Source organism: Aulostomus chinensis, chromosome 8 (assembly GCF_037954235.1).
Source record: "Aulostomus chinensis isolate RoL2024-O1b breed Wild chromosome 8, RoL_Achi_v1.0, whole genome shotgun sequence".
NCBI classification, from domain to species: Eukaryota; Metazoa; Chordata; class Actinopteri; order Syngnathiformes; family Aulostomidae; genus Aulostomus; species Aulostomus chinensis.
Window position 1 is genome coordinate 5,803,901 of NC_141327.1, and position 19,127 is coordinate 5,823,027.

The 19,127-nt window shown below is 43.0% G+C and overlaps 1 protein-coding gene across 3 annotated transcripts in view; it reads right to left on the reverse strand.

Annotated features, from left to right (window-relative positions):
* Nucleotides 1–469: 469 nt before the first annotated feature.
* The window catches only part of rptor (regulatory associated protein of MTOR, complex 1), a 197,484-nt gene continuing 178,826 nt past the window's right edge, over nt 470–19,127 (reverse strand). For all 3 annotated transcript variants that reach the window (XM_086210614.1, XM_086210613.1, XM_086210612.1), the window contains 6 exons: nt 12,354–12,460; nt 9,655–9,782; nt 5,461–5,547; nt 5,234–5,350; nt 4,939–5,068; nt 470–2,818 (listed from right to left, as the gene is read on the reverse strand). In XM_086210614.1, coding sequence (XP_086066740.1) covers nt 2,750–2,818; nt 4,939–5,068; nt 5,234–5,350; nt 5,461–5,547; nt 9,655–9,782; nt 12,354–12,460 — 638 coding nt within the window. In that variant the 3' untranslated portion in view covers nt 470–2,749. The remainder of the gene's footprint in view (nt 2,819–4,938; nt 5,069–5,233; nt 5,351–5,460; nt 5,548–9,654; nt 9,783–12,353; nt 12,461–19,127) is intronic.

Consider the following 19,127-nt stretch of genomic DNA (forward strand, 5'->3'; position numbering starts at 1 on the left):
GGACAGGTCGCTGGATAGGCTCCAGCCCTCCGTGACCCTTCACAGGATAAGCGAAAGAAAATGGATGGAAGGATGGATTCCTCCCTAATTGCCTGTTACAAAAGCTGTTTCTTAATGCCATCAAGTACAAATGGATCAGTTTGAAGTGATTTCCAGTTCAGAAATACCCAGTTTTCACACAAAACCATCATCTGATGCTGACTGGAAACTATTTAGGTGTAGAATAAACAAGTCAATGACAACAACAGAATCTGGTGTTGTATTTGGTTTATTTCATCTCTTATCTTATAAACCACAGTCAGCAAAGCAGTCTGAAGTCACAAAGACAACCCTGATTGTTTTCATTCTTCCAATCTCAGTACTTTTGACACGCTCTTCTTTTTCTCACATCTAAAATCTTAAAAGGATACTTAGAGATGAATGTGATTCTGATCAAAGGCTGGTAACCAAAATGCACACGTCTGGCTGAGGTGGTGGTGGTGAAGCAGTCGAGACCTGCTAAACCGCAGTGTTTAGGGGTGGGGTGGAGGGGGTGGGGGTTGTATAGATATCATGGTGTGCATTTCAGTCCATTTCATTTTGCGAGGAGAAAAAAAGCTTGGGGGAGGGCATCTGATGCAGAGGGGTGAAGTGGGCGTGGTAGGAAAGGAAGACTGGGGGTAGCTGAAGGGCATGATAGAGGGGTAAAGTGGGAAAGACCTAGGTGTGTGTGTGTGTTTGTCATAGATGGGTAAAGGCCCTCCCCTTTCTCTTCCCTCCAGCTCTCTGAGGCCAAAGAAAATAACATGCCAGCAAAATTAAAAACATGAAATTACTAAACAAGAAATTAAAAAACACAAAGACAAAAATTATCTTTTAAAAAAAAGCACTAACAATTCGAGTTGTAGCCCCGGAGATGAGGCACGCCAGGACCCAACACCTCTGGAGTGGTCATGTGACCCACCTCACCTGTCAAACATGCTGCAGATGCAAGGAGGCAGCTCTTAAGCGGTCAGAGGTGGCTGAGGTACCAGAGCGAGATGTAGAGCATCCACGTACTAGTATGATGCCACTCCTTATGATGCCTCCAACTTTCATCGAGAAAACAAACACCTCTGGCAAAAAAAACCCCCCTTCAAAATATGAAAACAAACCTTGCAGAAGGTTTAAATAAAGTGACAAAAATCCCAAACAGTGGGGGCAGCTGGTGCAATGAGTCACTGAAACCTACAGTACCATGAGTTCAAAGATGGCTTGATAGTCTAAAAAGAAGGACACTGCCTCTCACTGTGGTTCACGGTTAGCTTCTCTTTAGGGTTTCAAGTTGTAGGCTAATGGAGAGCTGCTCATCTCTGGCGCACAAGTGATCCATAAACACAGGATGTGCTTTCTTTCACTCACTGTGGCTCTTTTCATACCACACTGGGGGCCAATTTGGATGCGTTAATCCGTAAAGTTTAGACAATCACAGGACGATCAATCTAATTGATACTGTTCCTGTCACTGATGTGGTGAGGGGGCAAAAACACACCCATCTGAAGCTGAATCTAAAAGGAAGCTAAGGAGAAGTTTGTATTGCTGTAGTGTGGCACCTCCTGACGATCTCCGCTGTGTCAGCTAACGATGGTGTGCAATGCTGCCATTGCCTTCAAATGGAAAAGTTGGGGGAGGAGCTTGATGCTGAGTCACAGGAGTTCTTTATTGCTTTGCAGGGCAGGTAGTCAATAGATGGGGGTTGAGCTTAGCTTGTAATGCTATCCTCAGGTTGTGCTAATGTTGTCATTCTTGGGGCAACAGGGGTTTTCACTTATAGGTTAAATAAAAAACAAACACCCCATTGGGTCACAGCTAGGGGGTTTTCACAGAAAATAGGACTATGTTTGGCACGCTGGGGTCTGGGATGCAGGGAGAAGAGTTCGAGCATTGTAGCAGAGGTCTTTGTGGGCAAGTCCAAGGCTATGAAGGCCCACTGTGGGGCACATCCCATTCAACACACACACACACACACACACACACACACACACACACACACACACACACACACACACACACACACACACACACACACACACACACACACACACACACACACACACACACACACTCATCATATCTGCCTGGCTGATGTGTCAGGCATACATGAGCACCATCTCCAGGTCCGTCCCTACACATTTCTCATCCTTTGGCTGAATCAGCCATGAAAATTAATTCATAAGCACACCAGCGAAGGGCGAGTCTGTGTTTCCTGCACCCGTGAATGTGTTTTAACAGTGTGCGTAGTCCTATGGGCAACCCCTCCCTCGGCACATCCGGTGGAGGAAGGTTCACAGTTCCTTCAGGTAGTGATGCTCGCTGCGTGGCCAGGAAGAGCCCCAGCGATCAGTGGGTACCACTTCTTTAAAATAGAACCTCTTCTCTTCTGTATACTCTATTTAAATATACACACGCCTCAGCACAGCCAAGTCTACAATCATTAGCTTCATAATAAGAATATGAATAAACAAGGAGAATAATAACAGAATATTATATATATATATATATATATATATATATATATATATATATATATATATATATATATATATATATATATATGTGTATATATATATATGTCATTTTCTAGCAGGAATTTTTTTGTCAGCAGCCATCACTAGAACATTCAGGGTGGTAATTATGTACAACGTCATTTACATCCTGGGGCTCGAGACTCAGGGTCAGAAGTCATATGTGGTGGGTGGTGATGGGGGGGTGGCTAATGAGTGCTGGTGTGTTATCTGAGCCTCTTCTCTGCTGAATAGATGGACATGTAGAAGTCGTTGCTGCCTACGGCCAAGTGGGGCTGCAGAGAGACAAAAACAAGACAAACAGGGATCAATACAGGTTCACCAAACAGTCTTTCAACAGTAATCCAAATAAAATTTAAAGATGTCCTCCAGTTTAAAATTAAATTTTCTTCAAGTTTCCACAGTTGAAGGCTTTGGCTTCACTTTGTAATACATGTGTGGGGGGGAATCTTTAAAAGCCTGCTAAAACAGCAGTATGATGCTAATACTAGTTTTAAATGAGCTAGAATATTGGAGGAAATCTTCAAAGTTCCTGCCAAGAAGCTAATGTTGTTACTGCTGACAAAAATTACAACAACCCTCCGAGAGCAAAAAGAGTTAGAACCAACAACACAATGTTTTTCATTTATTTACAATAACAGGGAAACATAAATATATCACACAGGAGTGGTGGCGCTAAGCTAACATCTAACACCCATAGTTGAAGTTATGGTTTGGCAATCTACAATTAGGCCAACTTTATATTCAAAGCTTGTACATCCGTGGTCAGGATCACAGGGTCTTATGGTAGCCAGCACAGTGTGGCGTGTAATTGGTCAGAGGTCAGTGATAAGACCAATTGGAACCTGGTATGCACTCCCATTGTAGCTATCAGTGTTGCTAATTTGTGTTGTGCAATGACTTTAAATGTAGTTCAAGGGATTAAATAAATTTGCTTTTTTCTGCAGTTCTTTAAAAGGGACATATTTACATGGGTTAGTTAGACTTGAAATTGGCTTTAGTGGAAAGTAATTCAATTTGAGCTGCACTGACTGCACCTAAAAAAGCTCAGTGGCACATTGTCTAGTTATATTAAGCATCGCATTAGCATTGATCAGATTGACAACAGACTGTTAAATCATCCAGGAACACCATGAAGCCTCTGTCTACTTGATGAATGTGAGTTCAATATTCACTCTTGTATCTCCATTTTGCTCCTCAGTGCTCCACTGCAGTCACCAGCCCGATGCTAACATAGCGCTGAACAGGTAGCATACTGTCGTACCCGTAGGCTACAAGAATGAGTGGAAAGGGACTGAAGAAAGAACATGCATTAAGATGATGATTCTGTATGACTCGGCTCATATGATCATGAAAAATCTGGATAAATCACGGGGCCCATCTTCAAGCGATCTATGGCGCCAGGCGTTAAGTGTGCGCTGTGAGTTCGGGACATATGTAACCTCTTTTCGGTTTTCAGAAGGGGCATAAACAGAACACAAAACATGACACTAAGAGGCAGTCATTAGAGACCTAATTATTCAGAGGCTTGCTCAGGCGTGATATCACTCAAACCAATCAGAGTGCCTCTTGTCATTCCCTGGAAAGGCCAGCTTGCGCCAGAGCTTGGTATGTTGCCACGCCAGCTACTGGCGTACTTGAGCACGCCTTATGTTTATATACGGGAGCAGCAGGCATCCACAGCCATGTTTTTAGGCATCAATAGGACCACATTGCAATGCCGTGCATCTTATAATCTGATTGATGCGCTCTTTCAATGGCACTTTATACATGGCACCACTGACCATATACCAGCCTCTTGGTCTATGGCTCAAACTTTTTCTAGTCCTCCAAAATAGCAGTGTGCCATGGTCGTGCCAGATGGTGGACGGAGTGCAGTTCATTTGCTAGTTAAAAGGCAGGGTGCTTGGCATGAAAACATCATTCGCACTGGCTTGAAATTCGCAATGACGCTTGCACCTGACCAAGCACCAGCTTGAGCCATGCTTCAAATAGAAACTAGCAATTTTCAGGCCTGGAAAAACTTTGGAAATAGAAATATAGTTTTAAAAAAGTATATGAACCCTGGTATGAGTTAAACCTTTCACATAACGTAGATTTGATACATTCCTAGAAAAATGTAGCTATAATCTTTGGGCCTATTTCCATTTTCCAGAGAATCATTTTTTATGCTGCTTTACAATTCAATATAAGTACACTCCAGAGAGGAATATTATTCTACTCCAGTCATTTATCAGGATCAGTTACTAGTTGCTTCAGTTTCACACATTAACATTGTTAGTAAAATATGATTCACAGTCACGGATTAAACTACGCCACCATCACAAAATTTAAGGGTAAAACGGGGGGGGGGGGGTAGTCAGGATATGAAATATGTGGTAAGTTATCATCTTACCCAATGAGGGTGGAAGGCTAAACAGCTGATGGCGCCGATTCTTTGTCCCATAAAGCCATCGTAGTACTTGATGTTGCTGATCACGTCACCGTTAGCATTATAAACTGCTATGAACTGGTTCATGGATCCACTGGATGACAGACGATGAAAGAGACAGAGAAACATTAATCCCAAGTAACTGCATTTTAGCCTCGAGGATTGACGTCAGGTGTTCTTATGAGTCTAACTGACTGTGGGGAATAAAAGTACATGATGACTTCTTCTAAAAGACACACACACACACACACACACACACCAAGCGAACAGGTTAGCCTGAGGGTGGATGTCCAGCGCTGTTAACCCCTTCACTGTCTGCAGCACGTTTACAGAGTCCGGCGTCCGTGGTTCAAAGAAGCGAACATCTCCATTAACACTGGGGAGACACATCAAAGTCAGTACGGAAGACAATTTATGTTTTATAGAAGTAGAGAGAGAGAGAGAGAGAGAGAGAGAGAGAGAGAGAGAGAGAGAGAGAATGTGTACCTGACACTGATAATATGTCCGTCTGTCTCCTTCTGTAGATGAGCTTTGACCACCCAGGCTCCATGCTCCCTGTACGTCATCACCCGACTGTGGAGGCACAATGGACACGTCATGACTAACACATCACTATGGTCTATGTTCATTATAGGAACAACAACAGCTGCTGGAGTGAGAGCGTCAAATATCCCAAACTCAAATGATACTGGTAAAAAAAAAAAAAATTGAAACAGAAAGTGAAAAAAGAATTAACTGAGAGTTATGATACTGTATTCTGAGTGATTCCAGGAAGCTCTGGAGTTCTTTGTTTTAACCTACTCATGTTTTTGTAGAAAAGGAGTTAAGCTGTTTTGCATCCAAACAAATATGAAGCACAACAAAAGTGCAAAGAAACAAAAGCATTGAGTTAATAAGACACAAAGTAAGAGTAACTTACTTATATGTTGCTTTTTGGAAAAACATGTCTGTACTTAGACTACATGTGATGTTAACACGAGCTTCTGACACATTCATGTACTATTGTTGGATGACCCAAAAGTGTTTATGGAGTGTTATGTTTGCTACGCAACCACAACATTTATTCAAAACTGCTGTCAAAATTTTAGGCATCGTGTTGAAGCAAATCAATTCAAAATTCAATCGCAACTCTGAAAAGAAGATGGTTAGCCAAAGTGTATTTTTGGGATAAAACTACTTAACGAGTCAGTGATGTTGATTATCAGGCCACATCACTCCTCTGTGTATGGCAAATTCCATGTGGTCATGGGTCACTTCATAAAGATTCAGCCACATGGCCAGGACATACAGGAAGTGGATTTGGAAGGCAGAGATTCCCTCATTTTATACTAACAAGATAAATTGTGCCAATCTAAATTCAACTGTGACCTCTAAGAAAGGTTTTTTATATTATAGGCGTCACTGTTAACGTGTTATTAACTAGTTAACCCAACATCCCTTTATCGCCAATCATTTTTTTTATCGTGATTAACGCGCACGGTGCTTTTTGACCCTTAGGCCATGCCTAGTTCGCGGAAAACTAGAAGTAAATGCACCACTTGTCACGCACGCGAGATGCAGCCGGTTGCAGCTTGTAAACAAAAAAACAAAAACAAAACTGAGAGCAGATGAGCGTTAAGGGAAGACGAACATGGAAAAGAACACGTCAGTTTTAAATGGACGGTTCAACATCAAAGCCCTGCCAGATGGCAATCTCAACAGGAAAATGTGACATGCATACACCGTAAAGCTGAGTTTTGTCTCCACCGGAGTAGGAGCAGTCACTTGGTTTATGCTTCTGCGTCACGGCGAAGTAGACCCTACGCCGTCATCGAGCATTCAAAGTTCTGCGTCGAGGGAACGCGTTGCTCTGCAATTCACCGCCACGCCGCTAGGGGGTGTGGCGGTGTCTTTGTATGGTTTCGGGGGCCTCTTGTCAGATTCCAAAACAAAACTATTTACAACAGAAGTGCTTTCCAGTGCTTTTCTTTGAACTACTGTTTACTTTCATGAATCAAACTGTAAACTTTGAACATGACTTTTTGTGGCCATTTTTTTCCGGAGACACACATATTTGTCGCGGAGGTTCTTCCACCTCTTCATGCATTCGGCGACCTCCTCTGAGCGGACCAATCATAGTCCTTGACGTTCACGTCACGACGCGTCGACGCGATGCGTAGTCAGGATTTTTTGGAGGTGCACGTTGGGCTACGGCGTAGTGTCCGCGTAGGGGTCTGCGTCGACGGCGTAGATACCACGTCGCCGCGACGCAGGAGCATGAACCAGGTCCGCGAAGCACACAGCTGATGCAGAGAGCCCTCCGCTCCCTTCTAGCGTAAAACAAACCACGCAGGATTGTTTGGCACGATGGAGACGATGGGAGGCATCCACCACCCGCAATATCCCCACTATATCATTTGAGTCCTGTCCTGTATTGCACTGCCCCCTGTCTAATGCACACTTTATTCATTGTTTTTATTTAATTTAATTTATTCTGTGCATCACAGTTTGATAACATGCATAAGGGTCATCCTTTTGTGTTAATGGCTTAATAGTTCAAGTTCTTCAGTTAGTACTAGTAATCATTACTATTATATTTGTTGGGCTTGAGTTTATAATTTTTTTTTTTTTTTTACCCTGTGCATCTTTTGTTTTGGGGCAGCACAGTGGTACAGTGGTTAGAACTGTCGCCTCACAGCAAGAAGGTTCCAGGTTCAAGTCATGGCTCGGGCATGGGGTCTTGCTGTGTGGAGTCTGCATGTTCTCACTGTTCCTGTGTGGGTTCTCTCCAGTACTCCGGCTTCCTCCCACAGTCCAAAGACATGCAATTGGGGACGAGGCTGATTGATACTCTAAATTGACTGTAGGTGTGACTGTGAGTGTGAATGGTTGTCTGTCTGTATGTGTTGGCCCTGTGATGGACTGGTGACCTGTCCAGGGTGAACCCCACCTCTCACCCGTAGCCGCTGGGATAGGCTCCAGCCCCCGCGACCCTTAACAGGATAAGGGGGAGAAAATGGATGGATGGATCCTTTGTTTGTACTTCTGAACAGTACATTGGTTAATTAAAAAAATGAAAAATATCAGTTGAAGGTAGATTTAGAGCAGATTAAAAAATATGTGATCAATCGTGAGTTAACTATGGACAACCATGCAATTAATCGGATTGATTTTTTTAATCGACTGACACGTCTATTTTATATATATACATTTTATACTTACAAAAGTTCTAAATTTGTTTCAACAAATAATCATAACCTTTACGAAGAATAGGATGGAAAATGAGTACTGCTCTCCTAAAGAGTTTTACTGTTAAGTCACAGATAGACTGCAGGCTCTATTCCTAACTCTAAATATGGGTAAAAAGACAAATGAAAAAAAAAATGCACAAATATGATTTCATATCAATGAATGTTATTGGCTAAATCTAGCCTCTCTGTTGGCTTAATTACAAGAAGCTTGATGACCTCTGACCTACACAAACTCATCCTGCCACTTCAAGTATTTCCCCTGTGAATTCACTCATATGCGTATGATACTGTCAAATAATACATGCAGTGTCTGCAGTCTAATTAATTGTCAGGCTACATTTGAGTGGATAGGACAGTAGTTTTCTTTGGATAATTTTTCAGTGTTTTTGAGGAAAAAGTGAAATTTCCAAACTATTGCGTGAAAAAAATGAACAAAAATGAAACATCTGAATCTGTTTCCAATGAACCAGCTCAAGTTTGTGGCCTGATTGAATATTTGGAGACGAGTGTTGGTGTTGATATCATTAGGAAACAAGATAAAAAGCTCAGATAAAAAGAAAACAGAAATGTGCAAAGAAGTGTATAGTTCCATTTGTAATAGCAATATGTGAACACTGGGTGGCACCATGTGATCATGACTGAGCTGGCTTGAGCGCAGAAGGAGACAAACTACCCTTAACAGATAACACCATCTGATGCTTTGCTGTGCTTTCTGACAACACACTGTTTTTCCTTTAAGTCTGTTTGAAAGATTGAAAAAAGTGTTTCTTTTTCTTCCAGTGGTGAGAACTAGAAGTAGAACAGACAGAAACACTTCTCTCACTGACACACCAACACAACCGCTTCAATGTGAGATAGAAACAACAGTCGACGTGTCATCAGGAAGTTTCCGAACCTGACCATGCATGCGGTCATGTGACAGTCGTGCGCTAATCTCCGGGGAGCAGTACAGTAACTTCAAGACGGAACTCTTTGCTTGAGGGGGAACTACTAAATTAGCTTTACTTAAAGATTTATGGGGCACTTCATCGTTTAACTGCTTTGTTTTCTCCCCTTTGGGACTGAAATTAAAATGATATTTAACCAACTGGGGGATTCAGAGCCACTAGGGTCCATTAAAAGAGGTGGCAAGTCCAAAGGGAAGATTTACAGGCTGCTATATACAATAAATATAGATTAGAGAAATCAATCATGTAGGAGTCACTCCCCACAGAAACTGCTGCATGGGGTCGTGGATGTTCTCAAATAATGAGGACACAGGAAAAGAGGGGAAAGGAAATTTTAAAAATGAACTAGAAGAGCAGTCCATAGAGCGCAGACCTCTACCTAGGCCAGTGTACGGAGTTAAACAGTAGATGGATAAAGATGATGACAAACAGATGCAGGTAATCATCTGTTTCCCCTTCTCTTTGATGTGATAAGGTCAGAGCAGAGAAACGGTGTGTTTTACCATTCATTGGGTCCCATTCTCCTGTCAAAGACGCGTACAGATCCGTCACCCAGCCCAGCAGCGATGAGTGAACGCTGAGAATCACAGGACAGGCTGGTCACGCAACTGTCCGCTCCGGTGGGGATGTCCTGGTGGACACAGAGAGAAAGACGGAAGACAGGTAAGACACCAAAAGATGTAACTCTGCTGCCACAACTCTCTCTCACTTCCTCAAGGAACTATAAATCGTGATCTTTTGACCGTAAGCTCATTGTAAGTTGGACGCAGCATCAATATTTAGCTCCAGGTGGGGTGGCCCATTTGCGCTTGTATCATCCATCAAGACAATGATTAGCACAGCCAGGACCACTCGATATGAAAAACAAACAACATAAAAGAGAGCCACACTAACGATACTGGCACAGAGTGCAGCCCTGGGCCACAATGGAGAGACGAACGGGAGAGATAGCAATGGTGAGGAGGCTCACGAGAGAATCCAGGCAGTAAGATCATATATCAAATCATATTCAGGGCTGATTGTCAGTAAGCTGTCAATGTATCTTGTGACATCATGATCTCATGAAACCAGCTGCCTTGCACAGTGAGATTTTCAGGATACCACTTCCAAAATGTGTCTGATGGTAAGTTTAATGAAATTCAAAGATTTAACCATGCAATAACCTCTTTAATAAAATGTAGGGAATCTGAACACTGTGAATGTAGGTCTGCAAAATGAAAACATTTGTATCATGACATTAAATGATAGCAAGAAAAGACCGACATGAAGCTCCCTCCTTCGTCAACCAAAATTTCACGTCCCCGTCTTTGCTATTCTGTGTATTTCTCCAATCAAAAAAGTGAAGTTCTATTTAAAACAAAGAAAGGCTTGAAAGACGGAACACAAGTGATGCGTTCAGTCAGTGTTTCCTCTTCCCCTCCTCAGAACATCAGGATAACCTTACGTGGCAAATAAACTGAACACATCTGTCTCCAAACCTGATGAACAAGCTGAACTGACACTTACCAGATGTTCATGTTTGGTAGTTCCTGTTTCTTTTCTACAGGTTATGTGAGATTTACACTGGAGGCAGAAAATTAAACTGATATTTCCCTGTCACCGTGCAGCCATCGATTTAACCACAATAGACAAACATGAGTGGGGCTTTTTGTCAGTGTACACAAAGTTTAACTTAATACATGGCCAAAACGACAGCCACAAAACCAAGACGCAAGTTTGTGACAAATATGATAATAATTAATTGTCAGCAACGCTAGTAACAGCAGGTCTGCCAGTACATTTACATGGGTCTCTGTGGTTCCCCATGGTGACGTGACCTTTCGGATACCGATGACACAACAACCCTACAACAGATTATTTGGGTTTTCCCAGCTTGTTCCTTCATACATTGACAAAGGTGGGTTGCGCCAGTGTTAGCACGGCAGCTCTTTGCTGGTTAAAGTTTCATGCTGGCTTAAAATGAATCACAGCGTCAGTGTTTCTGGCAATGTCCTCACAAGAACAACTTAGGAGTACTGGAGGTATTTCTACATGTGGTCTAGGGCTGTAATCAACCAAAGAAATTCTTGGTCGACTGAAGCCCTCAAATTTCTACTAAAAATTGACTAATTTTATATATGAAAAATTTACTGTGTCAACTATCAGCACAAAACCTGTTGAGGAATATTTAGACAATTGTTTTTGTCACGTTATGATAACTGACCGACACTATCATTTGTCCTGACAGAGCGAGACTGAACAGAGGAGCTCGGCATCGCGGCTGAGACTCAAATATACTTTTAACTGAAAACTTTACGCTCAAACACAAAAGACAAGTCCACGGTAAGAACTTTTACAATTAAAACAAAAACAATTATTCCACTAAAACATTGAAATGTCAATTCTGATCTGTTCATATACTCAAAACTGACAAGGCAACCTCAGGTGGACAAGTTAGCTTGCCGTTTCTAGGTGATACGCCGTGTTTGTAGTGGAGCTGTGAGATGCAAACTGTTGTTTGCAAACTTTGCATTTGACTTTTTCTCCATCATCTATTTTCATGAAATGCTGCCACACTGCAGATGTCTTTGACACGGTGGACGAGGACTGACTTTATATGAAACCGTCAAAATTAAATATACATTCATCAAACCACCAGACGTTGGCCTTCTAATATTCTTCAGTCTGTCTATCTCTAGCGGGTCGGGCTAGTCCAAAATAGCAAAACAAGGGGGGTGTTCAAAGATAGATTGTTATCTGTGAAACAGGGGTGCTTTGAAAACTCCCATTAGCACTTGGTACTTTCCTCCTGATGAAATTAACGTGGCAAAAAATCGACCAATCAGAATTTTGGTCGAACCAGAACGTATTGATGAATAAATCAACCAGTCGACTGGGAGATTACAGCCCAAATGTGGTTCCCCCTCTCCAAAAATAAGACCCAACACAACATCAACTGATGAAAAGAATGGCGACAGAAGGAAATCTAGGAGACAGCAAGCATTGGCACTACGATACAATAATCTTCCCACCCCTGCTCAAAGGTTGTTCCTCACTTTGATTTATCAGTAATCACAGCAAGACATTTTACACATGTGCAAGTCTGGCATATAATACCAGAGTGTGTCATTCTAAAGTCACGAGCCCCCTGAGCACCAACTCTCGGCTATACTTGCAATACAACGACACACAGACACACACACACACACACGCGTGCGCGTACCTGGACTTTCATCTCCCTGTCAGTGTCCCAGATCCGAATGACTCGAACATCACCAGACGTCATCAGGAGACCAGTCTCTTGCTCCCAGTCCACCACCATGCCTGCACCTGCAAGAGAAGATTGCAATACAATTATAATGTGCAGCGCGTTAGTGCACACACACACACACACACACACACACACACACACACACACACATACATATCAATAGACATATTTTACTGGACAGATTTCAGTAAGTTGAAACCAAACTGACAGCGGTTTTCATTATGAATGAAACGACAGACCATTATTTGTAGAATATATGCGAACTTGAGTTTTCATTTTCCAACCAGAACCAAACTGCAGCACAACATCCTCAACCACAACATACATTTACCAAATAACACTAGATTGTTAAAGTGTATTCAATGAAAAGACATTTCTGAAGGCATCAACAAAGAAACATAGAATTGCATTTTGCATCCTTCCTGTCACCAGGACCGCCGGGAGATGCCAAAGCTGACCCTGGAAATAAGTCTGTCAGCAAATTCTGGCTCAGAGGAGTCCAATGGCATTCAAGTGAGAAAGTGACGATGGAAGAAAGACTCTTCACATGATGGCCATGACTTCAACAATCAGCCCAGTCAGTGGCGCCTGGCAGCTGGAGCTTAGATGGGGGGACTTTGCCTCAAAAATGGGGAATCCTGCATTGTTTCACAAACTCTGTTGCCCCGAGGCTCTCTGATGTCCGAGATTACACAGATTTGTCTCATAACTTTGAATAATCATGACCAACTAAACATTACAGCTGAAGACTTATAGATTAGCTATCAAAGGTGATATGGCGCTTGATTGCAACAAATGTGTACGAAGATCTTTGGACAGCCATTTAACAAAAAACTAGAAAGAAATCTAGGTCGCTTGGATGCTTAACCTGTTGATCAAAAGAGCTGAGACGAGTGCAGATGTTGTTTTGATAATGGAAGTTTGAATTCTCGGGGAGGCAGGCAGGCCCTCCAGCACATATATCCATAAAACACTCATCATCTTTCTTTCCCAAGGAAGCCTTTACCCAACTACGGCAACAGAATCCTTCACTCTCCTCTTGAAACTCATCACGACACTTCATTTCCTCCTCCTTTTCTCTTAGTCACTTCCTCCTCCTGTTTTTTCAAAATCAATAACCTCCACCAACCCGTCACCAGCTTGCTTTAGACATCCACAGGCTGCATTATTTTCTCAAAAATTGATTCTTTTAACTCAATGTTGAGGAGGAGACGGGAGGACAAAGACTGCATTGCTCTTCTTGCAGCCTTGCAAACAAGCAGCGGTCGTTTGCATTATTTGTGATCTCCTCCAGTTGCCTTTTTCATGAGTTGTGACCTAGCGTGGGTTTCCTCTTCCAAGGAACCCTCTCTACCAGGCTTTCTACTGTTCTACTTCAACTTTGTTGTCAGGAAAACCCAAACCCCGTGTGGCAGCTTAAAATCCTCCACTGTGACGTCATCTGGCCCACTCAGGCTTCACACTGCTGGTAAAACGAGCACAGGCAGATGGCTAGAACACAGGGAGAAATCACTTCACAGAACTGTGCTCAGTCAGCCACACGTTCGCAGTCGCATGTGGGCACGTTTGATGCTGGTTCAATTCAGAGGCGACGAGAGAAGAGGAGGCATTCCCTTTGAAGCTGGCAGCTCTGCAATGACGAAATGTGGGTTACAGTGAGACAGGGGGAGAATGGAAGATTTCCCCTGCTCACCATAACAAGAGCATGTGTTCCCTCCAAAATAAGGGGCTAACCCTTCGATTAGATTTAGATTCTCTTTCAGCCATATTTATTATATTTTCCTGTTGTCCTCCCTTGATGAGATTGCCACTGTATATAAAATACACAGCGTGTGTATATGTGTGTCTATGTGTGACTGTTCCCTGACAGAAGTTTGTAAAGGTTCAAGCTGTAATGAACTACATGACCCGTACCATGCTTTTGTCAAAAAAAGGGTGCAGCTGTGTGGTGGATTACGAATAGGATGAGCAAATACACCATCATTTGTGTGTGTGCAACCTCCAAAATGAGCTGTTTCTGCATCCGTACTCAGAGGGGTTTAAACCAGAGGTGGATGGGGCTTGGCGTGACAGTGAGTGGGTTTTGTGGAATTGGTTTAAAGAAACTACGAATGAGGATTGATCAGAAGTTGTTATATTTATCATTTATTCCAAAATCATTTACAGAAAGAATCAGATAAAGCTTTGGACCAATGTTTTTGCTCAGAAGACTAAACTATTTACAGGGCAGTCTCAGCTTGAGCTTCTACTGCCACTGACTTGATGCTGACTACCTTGTAATGTAGAGCAAATCCTGATGGCTGGTTCAGTGTCACTGTTAGACAAATTACACTTTGTATCACTCTCTGTCCTGAGTATACAAGTGTTTCATGAGAGAGGGAGAGAGAGAGAGAGAGAAAGAGACTGTGTATGTGCGTGTGCACATGCATAGGACCAAAACAAAAAGGGGAGTGTGTTAATTACTTTGCAGGCCAGATGACGGCTGGGTTTTGTTTATCAATGTCTAAATGAACTGACAGTGTCCGTCTGTTTTTAATAAAAGCAGCTAATCTCCTTTTCTATCAATCTGCAACCCAATCTGAGATTCAACTGAGAGGAAAAAAAGTTGAGCTCCTTTCATCGTTTGTCGTATCTAAGCCTCAGGTATGTTGAGCTATAGCACTCTACTTAGTTGTCATTTTCCAAACAGAAGCGGGTTAATGGAGGAATAAATCCTAAAAAGTGAGCAAACAGCAATGAGAAAACTGAATCCTGTACACAGTGAAGATGCGTCGCCACTCGGCAACAAGGAAACGCATTCATCTTCTGTGTGTTGACGGAGGCAGCCGCAGCAGGTGGTGCTTCGTAGCTCTGTGTGTGTTTGCATGTGTGTGTGTGTGTGAGACTAGCGAGCAGACGCAGAAACCCAATGAGGACTTTACCCCCTCAAAAAAAAATAGTTTCTTTCTTCTTCACCTGAGCACGGTTTATGACACATTGTGACTTGTTTATTACTCAGCCTCACCACAACCACAGAGTCCATACTAAATACTTGGCTCATCCAAGTATCCAGCTCATCCCTAATTTGAGGTAGATGTTGGCAGGGTGGATGTGCAGAAATGCTCCGGGGGAAAGCTGGACCGCAGGGCTGACAGACGATCCCACTGCTGGGGACAGTTGGAGCAGCCATTCGGGAGGGTGACACCAGTGTTGGTGAGGAAGGAGAGGCTGCTCTGGATGGTTCCCCAAGTAAAGATGTAAACCTCCACAGAGGCATGTATGAGGCTGGAAGCTGCAGCTACAGAGGAGTTGGCTGTAGGGGCTGGTGGTCAATGCAGGGTCTATTTATTCTTCTGGGACTGCCACAAGGGTGACTGTACATGGCCAGGCCAAGTACCCTCACTGCTCGACCCTGCTGGCTGGCAGGAATCCTTGAGAAACCCAAGCTGCAAGATAACCACTTGGTAGAAACAGGGCCCTAGCCAGTGGAGAAAGAGGATGAGGCCTTGTGTCTGGAGAGACGGTCTGGAGCCTCGCCTTCACTTAACAGGCTGAGAGGAGGAAAGAGAAGAAGTGGCAATAGTTTCCGTCTAACTAAATCAACAGTATCACGGCCTCCTCCTATTCAGGGACAAAACGTCTACCTGTCATTTCATACATTCCATTTGAAACTTTGTTAAAGAATGCTATATCCGCTGGCTCTACGGTCGGCAAGCTTGTACTGCAGACTCAGAGGCAGTCAGGGAACACATCAGAAATAATTAATGAAAGAAGATGAACCAAGGCTCGAACAAGTTAAAGGTGTGTCCAAAATAGAACATCTTTACTAAAGAAATGCAAACCTAAAATAGAATTCCAAACAGTGGGAAAAGAGGCAGGTACATGAACGGGTTCAAACAAAAATGAATTGGCAACAGAAAGGGAAACGGCAGGAGAAAAAAAAAATCTAATAAACTGATAGGATGCAGGTGAAAACAAAAGTTGTAGGGAACCACACAAAGGCAGGAAGAAAAACAAACATCAACATGCGGTAAGTCATTTCCAAGCAAAACAGGTATTAACTACAAAAGAGTCCAGGGTCTCTGGTGGTGAGATAGAGAATGACTGGGCAACGAAACAAGGCGGCCGGTCAGGGAAGCGTCACTGGTGAGGGAGTCATGGTCATGAGCGTTGAAGGTGCACATCCTCAAACAAAGTGTCTATTATATTTTCCTTCTGGGCTGCAAACTCCTTCAGCATTTCTGTTAATCCTTCATCCCCTTTCATCAATCTCTCTGGCCCTCCATCACTTCCCACTGCCGCTATCTTACCTTAATCTTTCCCTTGTTATTTTCTTTATTTTACCACTTCAGGCGACGGAACCCTGTCTAACTCTCATCAAAAAAAGTTACTTGGAGTTCAGAGGATCAGAGTTCACAGATTTGCAACCTCAAACCTGACCTTTTGTTTTTGTCTCTTGCAATCATCACTCAGCCTCTCAAAACGAGAGAAAATTCTGCCTTAGAGGGAATCTTTGTGGGCCCGACTGGGCTTTAGTTACCCACACGGAAATCAATACAGACAGAGAGAATGAAGATGTAAGAAGGAAGAGCTGGAGCAGCAAGCAGGGAGGAAGGTAGGCAATGCTTCCTTTCTACTACATTGAAGACATATAGATAGCCTCTCTGTGCTTTTCTCTCTGCTTGAGACCATCCCACCCCACCCCACCCCCCCACCACCCCCATCCCAATAATGGCATCAGACACGGTAACGAGACTGTTTGGAAGGACAGCCTTTATCTTCTTAAATCGGCAAAGAGAGGGGAGGGACGTGTTTAACCATCACTAACATCCCCGCTCTCAGCAGTGGTGGTAGATCATCTCTCTACTGTGCCAGTGTGCTGAGACAATCCCTAATATAGGATGTATTTATCTATTCCTTTGTATAAATATCTTTATTTTACTATTTCCTTTCTCTCTGGAGAAGTCTGCTTCCTCTGTATTCTTATTCTGCACCATTATCTCTTGTGATGGACTAGCTCTCCCACACACTGAAGCTCATTAAACCTTCTTGGTTCTCGCCGTCTCTTCCCTTCATCCTGTTTGCTTTGATAAGGTCCTCCAGGACTAGAGTAATAAACCCTCTTCAGGATTACCCAGGACTTATCAGGCATGTATGTGTCCCTGATGGAAGATGATGTTATCTATGGGTGCTCTCTTGACTGGCGTGACACATAACTGCCATGACATTTGTCTCGCCCGTGGATGCTGCGACTGACATTCTAGAGGTTAAAAAGCTGCGACCTCTCTGGTTGACAGAGACCCTGGGAAACGAGGCATAACCTGTATGCCATTAACTCTTGCTGACCTGATTATAATGGATATGAGACTAATCCTAATTTCCCCAAACCATTTTTATAATTCTCAGTCAGAGAGACCTTCAGCAGTTGCTAACAAAATTTGCAGTGTTTCAAGCCAAACTAAGGACAACTCCTCAGGAGACCTTTGAAAATTAATTGAATGTCAACATGACTTTATGTAACAATATGGAGGTGAGGCTCATCTTGTGTCTGTGAGTGATTTGAAAGACCTGTTTACCTGCATTATGCATGCAGACTCACAAGAATTATGAACTACTGATCAAAATCAAAACAGCATTTCTCATCATTTCCATAAAGCAACTCCATGACTCCTATCTGATAAATACCATCATCGCCATGCAACTCCCCATATCAAACGTGCAACACAAACCCAAAAAATTTCACATCTGTTTCAAAGGTTCAACTCTTACTGCTCAGACATTTCTGATCAGATCCACAGAAGACATTAGAAAGCTGCTTTATACAACAGATGAATACACAGAACAATGACTACGCTCACACTGTCCTCAACACTCGTGTCAGAGGAATTTTATTCACCTCTCGGTACACAAACCCTCACCAGATTAGGCAAGAGAGACAAATCCCACGGGGCGAAAAACCTGCAAACACCCGTTAAGATCCAGCTTTTTTCTGCAGTGAGATCAGATTTAATCTGCGTTCTCTTCCAGGTGAAATGACCTGGTAGTAAACTCAGATATTTATTCAGCTCCAATTGGAACTGATGTAAATAAAACCCAGGTGAACACAGCAATATGTGGCCCGCCTGCTGCATTTCCAATCTCACACCCACAAACGATGAATACTGCCTCCTGACATTGAACATGATGCACCAGGAAAAATCAAACACAAAGGTAACCTTTGTCTATGCCAAATCAGCTTTTTAAAGCAGGTTCACCATGGTTTAAAAACCTGCTTGTAATTGGGTGTGTGCAGTGGGAGAGGGGGTTTTACTCCTGAGCAACCACAGACTGAAAGACCCTGCAGCAAACAACAGATGCAGCTCATGTGGCATCTCTTCCACTCATCACTGGGTCTCAGGTCCGGATGCAGCAGTGCCCTGATCTGAACATCGTACCAGAGACATTTTGAGCAGTACAGTGTCTGTGTCCCAAAGCCAAAGAGGCAAGGGCTGCCCTACTTTCACTTCTGTAGCCAAAAGGAGAGGGAGGATATGATGTGAATGACAGACTCGCAGAGAGGCAACCTCTGCCCAGGCTAAAGTAAAACCCTCCATCCAGTTTAGCTGCTAATCCTACCAACATGCAAACAAACAGCCGTGGGTGAAGATGTAGCCTCAGTGGCAGAAGTATTAAAATAAATTATGAGCAGCACTGAGGATGGGAGAGAGGGGATGGAGGTAAATGAAGAATTATGGGGAAACAAGTTGA